This window comes from Chiroxiphia lanceolata, chromosome 2 (assembly GCF_009829145.1).
Source record: "Chiroxiphia lanceolata isolate bChiLan1 chromosome 2, bChiLan1.pri, whole genome shotgun sequence".
Taxonomy (NCBI): Eukaryota; Metazoa; Chordata; class Aves; order Passeriformes; family Pipridae; genus Chiroxiphia; species Chiroxiphia lanceolata.
Genome location: NC_045638.1, coordinates 101,708,173 through 101,720,275, shown reverse-complemented (window position 1 = coordinate 101,720,275; position 12,103 = coordinate 101,708,173). Strand labels below are relative to the sequence as shown.

Sequence of the window (12,103 nt, the reverse complement as noted above, 5' to 3'; positions counted from 1 at the left end):
TTCCCTTATTTAACTGGAATACAGCATGTATCTTCATCTTTCAAACACCATGAAGAATAGTATTTGCACATCAAGCCTCAAGGGGTTTTGAGTCAATCATCCATACCAAAGAGGAGACCTCTGCAAGGTTATATTTAAGACTCACAGGGAATTTCTAGGACTTTTGGGAAACCTGATCTAGCATTCTTCATTACCACTGACAGCTGCCAATTTCAGAACTTAATACATTGCATCAACTTCCAGTTCTTCATACAGATTTCTGATGACCTCGAAGTCTACTTTTCTTTTCCTATTCTCAGTCCCTGATTAAGTAAGGCACCTTTCAATCCTTATAACCAAAGCTTTACTTTTTTAATCCTGGTATCCAGCTCCTCATTAAAAAGAATGCTGTTATCTCTTGTCTTTCCTATTGTCCTGTGCACTGTTTTTACTGTAGTTATAAAGCTAATTTTTCTAAAAGGAAGTGTAACTTTTTCTGTGCTGTCTCCAAGGAACTATGCACATTGTACATAAAGGTGTATAAAAAACCCCTAGGTCCCTGGGGCCATTGCCACTGCCTAATTCTCCTGCTATTTTATTACTTACTAATCTATATTTCTGGAAATACCAAATTTGATTCTAGAGTAAACCTTACACATAGGTTTTTTTTGGGGAAAAGATACACACATCTTCCCATAGTGATGCTACCGGGTATCACTTTACCTCTGCCAACTGGAAGAGTGCCGACTTCCCACAGTGCTTTACTGGCTCAGGACTTGGCAACTGGGAAGTATTTGATGAGATCTAGGTTACAAATGAACAGAAGAGAAAATATTTCAGTGGCACACAGGAAAGACAGAAAGGAAGGGAGAAAAAGAATGAAAAATTAAGGGGTTAGTTAAATCAGTCACTTTTACATCCTTCTGGCAAAAGGCCCTATTTCAGATAGACAATCCCATCCAAGAAACACTTAATAGGTATTCAGAAGACAGTGTAATACAAGCAAAACCAGCATTTCTTCCTTAGATTAGGCTAATGGATACTCAATCTATGTTTGTACTGTCCACAGCTAATATTCTATCATGCTGTGAGTTTTACGTGAGTTTTATGTGACTAAGTGAACAAGATATACCTGCCACTTGAAAACATGAACTGTGGTGGTCAAGGTTAAATGAAATTCTCCTGGAAGGTCTGGGCAGTATTTCCCATTTAGTCAGACATAGAAGAGGACCATCTGTCCTCACAGGCACTGCTTGTTTCACCTTCTTTAGTTAGAAAAAGGAAATAAGACCTTATGTCTGGAGATCAAATCTAGCCTTCCAAATAGCTGTTGGTGTACCACCACCAGCCCTGAGTAAATAACTACTGCCACACTTCAGGCAATTGCTTTTACAGCCAGATTTCTTCAGACATGCTTCCAAGTGCAGCACTGTAAGTTCACCAATGCAAGAATTAATAATTATTTATCAGATCTGACCTTTTTTGGCATGGCATTACATGGTAGTATTTGACCTGAAAGCCTTGAAAAGCCTTGGGGCAAGATTTCCAGTGTGTCCATGGGATCTGCCTCATCACAAAAATCACATTGGGAAAATAGTGACAGGACAAGGGGCAGTGGTTTTGAACTGAAACAGGACAGTTGATGTTAGGAAGAAACTCTTTTCTCAGAGGGTGATGAGGCATTGGAACAGGTTGCCCAGAGAGGTCATGGACGCCCCATCCCTGTAAGTATTCAGGGACAGGTTGGATGGGGCCCTGAGCAACCTGGTCTAGTGGAAGGTGTCCCTACCCATGGCAAGGGGTGGAATGAGATGGGCTTTAAGGACCCTTCCAACACAAACAATTCTATGGTTCTATGATCTTTCAGATGCAAAAATTATCAGCTTTGACTTTCTCTTTATATTTATTTCTTTCTTTTGAACTAGATTATTTAAAGAATTTACCTTTCAATTGTCAAAGAGATTTATTACACTCCCCACTCATCCCCCTCCACAAAATCCAGGACATTCATTTCACTTCAAGCTATTTAAAATACAGTGAATAATACCCAAATGTGCACTAATAATAATTTTTAATATTAAACTAAAATAATTCAACATTCTAGTTTTGCTTTGAGACTGTTCAGTGAACCTGCTCAGGTCCCCACTGAACTAAGTGATCTTGTACACTGCACTTTGCAGGAAGAAGGTCTCAACTTTTTAATCTTTCTACCATAATAAATTCTCACCTCTTAGTGATTTTTTCAGCACAATATGAATGGCAGAAAAGGGACAGAATAACATCCACACACTGAAGTATAGCCTGAGAACATACAGGCATATCTTGCCTCCTGATGCACAAACTGAGGACAGAGCAAGCAAATTTTGACAAGACAACAGGTGCTCCTAACAAAATCTTTGTAGTACTAATGGAAAGAGAACAAGCCAAAAATTCACTTCAGTGCAAAAAAAAAATAAAATAAAAAATTCAGAGTTAGGAAAACAAACTGCAAGTGACATAACTGCGTAAGTCATTCTGCTGAAGTTGCTGGTCAAACATCAGAAGGAAGAGGATGGCTGATCAATCAGCTCTCAGTGAGATTACAGATCCCATTCCCTGTCTTAACAAATCTTCCAGCTTTAACTAGAATAATCAGAACCTGCAGTACTACAACCACAAATAGCCCCTTGTTATGTAGAGATTTAAGTTGGGGGATCATTAGAATCAAGTTACTATCTTTTATTACAATGCAGGTATAATTTTAGCTACTATATTATATTTCAGCTTGCATAAGAAACATGTGCCACGGCACCACAATTTTATTTCCCTCCTAGAATAGGCACTGCACTTCAATACAAACATTTAACAATTTCAGCATATGGACAAACAGCAAATACATTCGTTTTTGTCTGGGAAGATTACAGCTTTCCCTATGGGAAAACTGGAAGAGAAGACACAGATTAATTCTTACACTCACCATTTCAAGGCATTTTGACCAAAAGTTTTGGATTCAAATCTTCTGTTTAGCACAGAAATAAACAGAAGAAACTGCCTGCATGCCTTCTCAAAGTGAGTATGTGAGAATGAAGAAGGGACAAAATCATCCCCAAGCATGCATTTTTTCTTAAATGATAAATAAGCTGTTGGACTAGTAAAAACTAATCCACCTTGTTGCACATCGCATGTGATTATTTTTTTTTTTTTTTTATTAAATCACCTAGAGAAAAACTTAAGAAAAGTTGCTGAAAGCAAAGAGTTTTGGGGGTTTGGATTCATTTTGTTTTTAAGATGGCTTAACTAGCAATTTTTCTGCTTCCACTCCTGGAAGCCTTTTCTTTGTTTAATAACAGATGAGAGTTTAGCTAAGTAAATCCAAGAGGTACTCTTGTTTCCTCTCAATGAAGCAATCGTCACCATCTGTTCACGTTTGCCAAACACATACAGTAAGACCAAGAGAGCAAGGGGTCCCATCTGCTCTGCTTCCCTCACATGGCAAGGAGGATGACAGCGACCAGCCCATGTGAGCAGACAGCTTGCAAACAGCCACCACGCTAAGGAACACAGCTCACTGCTCAGCAACCACTGGCCTATATAATGGCTTTCCATAAAGGTACAGATGAGAAGGACAATAGTAGGGCCAAGTATTTGCAAGATCAGAGCAGCATGAGAAAGCTGGAAGTGTAACTTGGCAACACTCCAAACTCCAAAAAAACTCTTACGAGGATGTCACATCACCTTTGAAGACCTCCAAGGCACTTGCCTGCACACCCACAAGATCCAACAAAGTCTTGCTGCCAGGATTTTCATCATCTGTAGTGGCAAGTCACTGGGCAGGCCTCATTAGCCATATCCTCAACAGTTTTAATTGACAACTATAGCACTTGGGACAGACAACCAGATGAAAGACTAAGGTTGTAAAGACAAAAAGAATCCCACCTACTCTACATAAATCAAGTTGTTTCTGAGTGACAGGGGACTTGTACTCTGGGGGTAAAGGTGTCCATTTTAAATGACAAATCTACTCAATGGGATCACTGTCTTCACAAAGAGGCACTCTTATTCACCCATCTGCAAAGGCGGTGAAGAGAAAGGGAACATACGAAGAACACCCAGCCAGAACCAAAACTGAGCTGGGATGGCTGCCAGAAGTCTCCAGGCACATCAGACCACAGCACACTTCACATTTCTTCACAGGTCTACTTGGCTACTGGTTAAATAACTACTTTCTCTCCCTCTGTTTTTCTTTTGTAGCACTGTACGTTGCCGACAGCAGCCCACTGCAAATTGCTTGCCATAATTTAGCTTACTAAATGCAGTAATGCATTCATATAGACAGGACCCAGTAGGAAGTGGAACAGTAAGGAACAGGGACTCTTGCCAAGCTCGACAAAGACAGCCTGTGTAAATGAAAGTCCTTATATTTGATCGAGCACAAGCAGCTTTAATAGTGGGGGAGAAAGCTTAAAGAGGTTCTGTAATACGCTCAGTACCTTCCCCTGGAACAACCTAAATGAAATCAGGCTGCAAGCTTAGAAAAATGCCATTTCTCTACTGCTACAGATAAAACATCATGTTCATCACTGCCATTAAGGTTTTACAGGAGGAATAACCATGGCCAACAATGTGGGCTTTTTCTGTTCTCTTTTCCAGATTTCTGTCCCTTATTTCTAGCCACACAACAAACCAAACCCCTCCAAACACATTTAAACACTTTTACAAGAAAAAGAGATCAACTCTGACTCTAAAACCGTCCTCAGCAAATTCTAATAAACTTTCTAAGCACCTCTTCTGCCTAACATTTTATGATTCATACATGCACTCCAATGTGCAAAATGAGCTGGCTCAGCGTAGTGGCATGCAACTCAAAGCACTGCCACATCCATATGACAATTTTCAGGTTTGTTATTTTGTTGTTTGTTCAACTAGAGATGTTAGGTTCTGTGAAATTCTGAAAGTATGGCTAAGCCACATTTGACAATTTAAGAATGTTGTACTAAATGCAATACATACCCTGTTCAACTCTGTAGATATCCAAAATTGGTGTTTAATTAAAATGTAAGATGGCTAGCATTTTTAAAACTAAGTTAGCAGATTCATTTGTGCAATATTTTGCAATAAAATTCACAAGAAATGTTCTCCAGCATATATCTTTTAACTTGGTTTAAAAGGCTAGCCTCAGCACATATCTTCACCCTGCTCAATTCCACTAATTATTTTCTCAAAAGATTCCAAATTGACTTGTAACTTTCAAAAAAAAAGGTGATACGTATGAAAACACCTTCATGATTAGAGATATTAACTCTATTGTATCTTTTGCAGTGGTGTTTGTAGTCAGGTATTTTATGGCACCTGAATCAGTAAATTGTTTCTTCTTCATTGGGCCTCCTAAGAAAAACACCAAGGCCCATTCTAGCTAAGCTAAAAACACACGGTGCACATTTCACTGAAAGAAGCGTGTTGTATGTAGTCAAACCTCCGTAAATACACAGAGTAACAAACAGGGTATCTTTTAATCCCATTATGCTCCTCTGCAATAGTGCCAGCTCCAATCCCAGTCTTTTCAGAGACACACTGAATATACCTGTACCATAATTGATTCTGCAAGAAGTACCAGACTCCCCCAAATGGGCAAGAAGAGTATATGTGTGGAAACTCAATTCACAGAGAAACATTCAATACATGGGCAAAGAAATTCTTAAAAGCAGTGTTTAATGAACTCTAAATCTTCAATATGTGGAGGAAGGTGGAGAGGTTATATACTTATGGGTAATTTATAGGTTTGATAAATCACCACCTAACGATGTTGTTAAATATCCTTGTAGCTGTTGTGATAAACTTCCTTTGACCTGCAAGGATTCTTCAAATGATCCTGCCTGTAGGGCAGTTGCTGTTTTGCACTGCTGCAGCCTCTTCCACAGGCAGTGCTTAGTGTAATTTCAGAATGTCTTTTAATTATTGTTTTCCTAGATGTAAATTAAAAGGCCATTTGGAAAACATATCTGCAGTGATCCTTTGGTATGGAAAGCTAAGTACTGTTCACAAGCCCAGTATCTCTCATATATGCTCCAGCTGGTACAACTGGCCAACATCTTGTCCATTCCACCCAGGATTTTCTTAACACAATGGTGAAGAAGACAAACATCTACTGATGAGAATCCCTTGTAAGACAGGGTGCTTAGCCATTCAGTGACAACTCTTACCAGTTCCTTGCTTCCTCCCATCCTCCCCCACCGTATTCAGCCATTATACCTCAGCAAACTGAAACAATGCGGACTCCTCCGTTTGTTTTACTGCCCCTGGGACTCCAGGTTGTGATGTGTTTGAAGAGATCTGTCAGGAAAACAATTATGCTTGCATTACCCAACTCCTCAGTTTCAGTATCAAACTTCAACATATTAAATTTCTGATCCATCACACACGAAGACTCCAGGTACCCAAGAGCAAGCAAACGACCCCCAGCACACCCATACAACAATCTGCTTTCCAGGAGGCAGGTAAATAGGTGATCTGTGAAATGGTAATCTTAAATTATTTTTCAGAAGGAAAGCCTTTCCTAGGATCAACAAAACAGGCTTTTTTGAAGGGCTTTTATTTGCTGGCTGATATGTCAAAGGAGGGTTAGCAACAAAAACTTAACACTATATTGTATTTCACAGTTCAGTGAAAGACTTGAGACTGCAGAATAGTGGTGATGACAGAGCACAGATTGCTACTTTGCACAGAAGGTAAGTGTGGACAAGGACACAATGTGTGCAGGTATTTTGAGATACCAGATCTATCCCAGACACTAAGGAAACTGCATTTCATGCTGCTTAACTTGTGCCAATTAGTTTTATTGCCAATGACACCTCTGATTAATGTTAGGCCTTGGTACAAGTACTAATTATTTTACCATTGACACACACACCTGTAATGCACTTGTTAGGTGCACCCTCACTACAGGCTGTTTAACATCCTAGAAAAGTAAGACTAGGTAATATGCATTGCTAATTCCTGATCATCAGTTAGGTACTTCTAAATCACAAGAGCTTGTTTCCCAATGAAATTTTTCTTCAATGGGTAAAGAAAAGGGCTTGTGACCACTGGCTTAGCAAGAGCAGCACACAATTCCTGCCTACTATCACATGGATCTGGCACTTCCCTGCTTCAGCACTGTAAAATGAACTGAAACAATTAGGCGAGCTGGTATTTGTCTTATTTGTCTTACTCTTTAAAAGATTCAGCGGTGAAATTCAAGAAACAGACCATTATCAAGAAGTACTATACAATGTATGACATTGCTCTACTGACAGTGTAAGTGTACAGAAGCATCTCAGAAATACTGGAAGATGGATGTTGAGTCATTACCATAGAAGTGTCATAAGTGACACTGGAATTAACCAATTCTAAGAAGCTTCTAAGTATTGCTTTTTATTGCTGGCACACCAGGCCTTTCCTCTTAACAAGAAAAGCCAGCAGGCTGTTTAAGAGCCTAATTACAGGTTATTTACTTAACTCTGGCCATTACCTTTAATCAGTAATAAAGGATCAGTACTCCAATTTATTTCTAATAAATTTTGAAAGCCTCGGATCTTAAATTGGAACTCAAGTTCTTGTGCGTTAATGTTAAAACAAACAAAAAAATTACCATATTTTCTGTGTGTTAGGATTGCAATGTATCTGGTCCATAAGTAATGGTATTTAGGGAGGAGTATGAAGGAGCACATATCAATGAATATTAAAGATAAGGGAGTCAGATTCACAGCTGGTGTGGATACAGATAATAAAAAGAAGCCCCGGCTATGACAAAATTTCTTTCCGTATGCAGTTAAACACCACCCAGTGTCCTGTAGAATCACTATTTATGCAGCTAAATATTTCTATGTCATTTGATTATGACTATTTCAAAAGTTGGAATGATACAAAAAAGTGATGCTTGTGGATGGCCAGGATTCCTTGCAACCTTATTTTTGTTGTGTTTATACCAATGAAACCCACTAACACTCGGCTGAAGCAGTGTACACTTTAAAGAAAAAAAACCACCACCACACCGCAGTTGCACTTCTAGCAGTAAGTGGAATATGTTGACAAAAACATTATACATTGCAAAGTTAAAGCATTGTTGCATAGAGCTATTTGGTGGTTATAGAATAGAAGAAAATTTTGGAAATTCCAGAACTACGGAAGCTGATGACTAAAGCCACCACAGTAGATCAGAAACATAACGTAACATCCAAATACACATCTTAAAACTTTAGTTAATAAGGTTCTAGTTTAAAACTAAGTGCAGGAATGACATATCTCTAAATTAGAGCTTAGACCACAGCTCCATTATTGCACTAGGGTTTCCACCACACTCCTAAACACACTCTCCACACTCAAGTCTGACCTATCTATGATAGGTCTGACCTACCTATAAATGATTCAATAGCATTAATCCAAAAAGAAGAAACAAATAAAAGTACAAATTTTATTTAAAGAATTTTGATTTTTCTTCCAGCTGAACATCAGATGCTTCCTAAAAAGAAACACTTGGGAAGAAAACCCTTTTTAAAGAAACTCACCTCTGCAAACTGAAACAATGATGACTTCTGACAGGCTTCTGTAGAATTAGTTGCATCAGACTGGCAGGTACTGGAGGAAACCTGAAACAAGGAGTGTGCAGAGTAAGACCTCAACAGTGTTTCTTTCAAGCTAAGAACAACAGTGAGCAAAATAAAACAGAGCATTTAAGAGAAAATGGACAAGCTAATGTTTCACAGTCCTGGAAAGATTAAATCATATTTATAGATGAAAAGATAGTTTAGCACTCATTTTAATGCATTTGAAAATCACCTAAGAAGAAAAACTACAAAAAATACCAGTTTTTTTCTTTTATAATTCTGAACTTGGCAGAATAGTTTTATTGAACAGAATATTAAACGGATTATATTGGGCTACACACTCAACTATCTTGTACTGGTGATGCTATCAACACTGCTATATCTGTAGTTGGTGCTATCATTCTGAATAAGAAGATTATCTAGAAGGTAAAAAATGTTTTGAAGACACTCAGAGTTGCTAAGTGATGGAAATACTTATTAGAGAAATAATTCCAAATCTTGACAGCATGAAAGTAAGTAGATAAGGGAAGCCCAAGCCTAAAATTGCTAAAATAATGTACCTAAACATCCATTTTAGGGGTGCTTTTGAGAAGCAGTGCAAGAAAGAGCCATAACACCTGAAATAAAAATACCAAAAACCGACTGTTCAAAACCAAAAGCCTTATTTGAATTAACACTGAGCTTAGCCATACTATTCTTATTAGCTAGAAATGTTTTAATCAAACCTCATTCTGTAAAGGATCTCTATCAAATACGATATATTCATTAAGTATCACATGTGAGTGTGAAAGATGTACATATGTAACTTCTAGGAGCATAAAGTACCTTTAATATAAAACAAGGTGTGTAACATGGCTTTTAAGAAACAGAAGAAAAGGAAGGAGGCTTTGTAAGATTTCAGGAAAAGTTACAGAATGGAAATTTTTTTCCCTAACAATTTTTACTTTTTCCACAAAATTTCAGTTTATTTAAAACACTGCAATGCAAATGTGGGGTTTTTTTGCTCTTATTTAGTACTGAAACAAGTATATCAGTAGCTTTTACTGTGAATGCAAACAAGATATAGCTACCAACTGCACCTTTTGCTGGTAAGCACGCAGCACCACAGAAAATGCAGACCTACATAACGTGCTGTTTGCACTGCTGCTGTTTGCCTGAGATGCTTAAGCACTGCAATAGCACCAGTGGTATTTTGTTTCAGGAATCTCCTACTCACGCTCCCTTGAAAACACTAAATCTGAGCGTAGTGACCCACAGGCCAAGGGGAACTATACCAACACAACAATTTGCTTGTTTGTTTCTTCCCTGCCACAAAACCAAGCAGCACCAGTGACTCCTATGATCTATATTTCCATTATATTTATCAAACACTGAGAAGGATGTTTTATCAGAATACTGTGGAGTGTACCAGCCCAAAGGGTTACAAAGAATGTATCTTTAACGCCTGTCTTTTGCTTTTTCAGTGGTTTATTTCACTGATGTAATGTTTGTTACTGGTTTTTCTCATGTTTCTGTAGGATCTGTTTAAAATGTCTGTGCCTCAGCAGTGGTCAGGATTGTTCTGGGAAACCATCTTGCTGCTTTTGAGTGACCCATCTCTGCAGGTCTGAGACTCTGCAGTGGTGTGAAATATGTAAGGTTGCTGCCTGCATGTCTAAGCACTCATCTGGTTATTTTAGGCCACTTCACTGGCAGGATTCTCCCAGGAATAACCAAATTTGGGGTTGGTTCCCCATAAAACTTAACTTTTCTGCCTTATGCAGCTTAGCTTGCAGTGTCTACTGAAGCAGCTTGTTCACAAGTGGAGCCTTTCCAATGCACCACACTTTGCTTAGGAGAAGCCATGTGAAAACTCCCAGCTCCTAAGGTGGGCACTGCAGGGCCACGCATTCCTGAACTCTGCCCAGCTGCCCATAGAGACACTGTGGCTCCACAGCTCCCTCTGCCTGTCCAGGGCCATGTCCACCGGAACATGTCAATACATGCCTGAGATGGCACGGCACAAAGCAGCTCTGGGTTAGGAGCCACTGACCCACGGACCCCAGGAGCACCGTGCTGGAGTGGAGATGCCCTCTCAAGGGAGGTTATCCCGGTTCAGCCCCTGCAACACCAGGGCTGTAAGACACTCCCTCCCTGGGCAGGGGCAGGGGGAAAATGAGTGTTCTCGCTGCCTCCTCTCGTGCTGGGGGTAGGCACAGCTTGTTCACTCTGTGGTACAGGAATCACTTACTGTGGAAGATGCGAAGCCCAGTCTTCCACAGATTTGTGTGTAAAGGACAAATTGCTGGTGCACAGTAACTCAGAGGAGATCTTACAGCTGGAACCACTACACTTTTCCTATCACTTCCTCTTATTCTTTAAAAAGTTAATGCTGTTGCATTTGCTTGACAGAGAACTAATTTGAGCTTGTTTCTTCTACTCTGCTGCTCCGCAAACACTCTTGACTTGTGGGAAACTTATTATCTCCAGGACTTCTAACCTTTGCCAGGCTGAACCTGATCAAAGCATTAAAATAATTACCAGAGGGAAAAGATGCACAGATAGTGCCATTTGGTATGTCTCATTTCCTGCCGTAATAAAATGTCCTCAACATCTCATTGCTTCTCTTCTTTCTTCCTCCCAGCTTTCCCTCAAGCTGCACTGAAAGATTTTTCACTTCTGATTTACACCTTGCACAGACCTGGCATCACGTGCAAGATAATCTTTTGTTTGAAAAAGAAGGAAACCACAAGAATAACACCTCTGTGGCCTTCCTTTCCCTCCAGGGTACCGTAACCTGCTCTAAAATGATCACACCAAACAAAGGTGGAGGACAGACCCTAGGACAGCCCCTGGCTCACCTGCCACTGCCTGATGTGAAGCTTTAATGCTGTCCCGATGTGGGACAGGAGTCTGCCACTGGGCAGTGGAAAGCCTGGAAACTGGTAGAAGAGACAGGTTTCGGACAATACTACGGATTTTGGGATTTCTGGGCAGTAACCTACAGAGAGGCCACTAGGTGCTGCTCTAAGGCAAGGAAAGGGCCCGACGGACCAGTAAGGGAGATGTGCAGGGAGGCAAATGGGCAAGCAAGGAGCGCTGCTCACCCAGCTTCGGGCGTCCTGCTAATAACCTGCGGTGAGGATCAGGCTCTGCCTGGCACAACGACAGCAGCTGGAGCAGACCCTTCTTTGCAAAAGTGTTCAACAAAATACGCTCATACACACAACACAGTCTTGTGACACAAAACCTAGGTGGAAACTCCCTGCATATCCAAATCCTTTGTCTACTTGCCCTTAAGGTCTATAGCTTCTCTTGCTTATCTGCTTAATAACTCCAGCTGCTGCCTGGAAATCAATTATATGCCAACACTGAATTCTGTTAGTAGAAAAGCTCTCTAGTCTACTGAAAAAAATAACAAAAATAGGAACACACCGAGAGATGGCGACTGAAGCCTCAAAACAATTCTGTAAATATCACTGTTGCGCCTCTTCCCATCCTCCTGCTGGCAGGTCACTTTGTTACCTGACATCTGGGCTTCTGACAACCCGAAGATTAAACACCTGATTTGAAAAACCCCTATA

The 12,103-nt window shown here is 40.0% G+C and overlaps 1 protein-coding gene across 26 annotated transcripts in view; it reads right to left on the bottom strand.

Moving 5' to 3' along the window:
* BBX (BBX high mobility group box domain containing) overlaps positions 1–12,103 on the bottom strand; it is a 149,549-nt gene that overhangs the window by 40,231 nt on the left and 97,215 nt on the right. For 24 of the 26 annotated variants that reach the window (XM_032678304.1, XM_032678324.1, XM_032678322.1 and 21 more), the window contains 3 exons: positions 8,502–8,582; positions 6,208–6,288; positions 703–783 (listed from right to left, as the gene is read on the bottom strand). In XM_032678304.1, the coding sequence (XP_032534195.1) occupies positions 703–783; positions 6,208–6,288; positions 8,502–8,582 (243 nt within the window). The remainder of the gene's footprint in view (positions 1–702; positions 784–6,207; positions 6,289–8,501; positions 8,583–12,103) is intronic. The other 2 variants (XM_032678301.1, XM_032678318.1) reach the window with 1 other exon arrangement.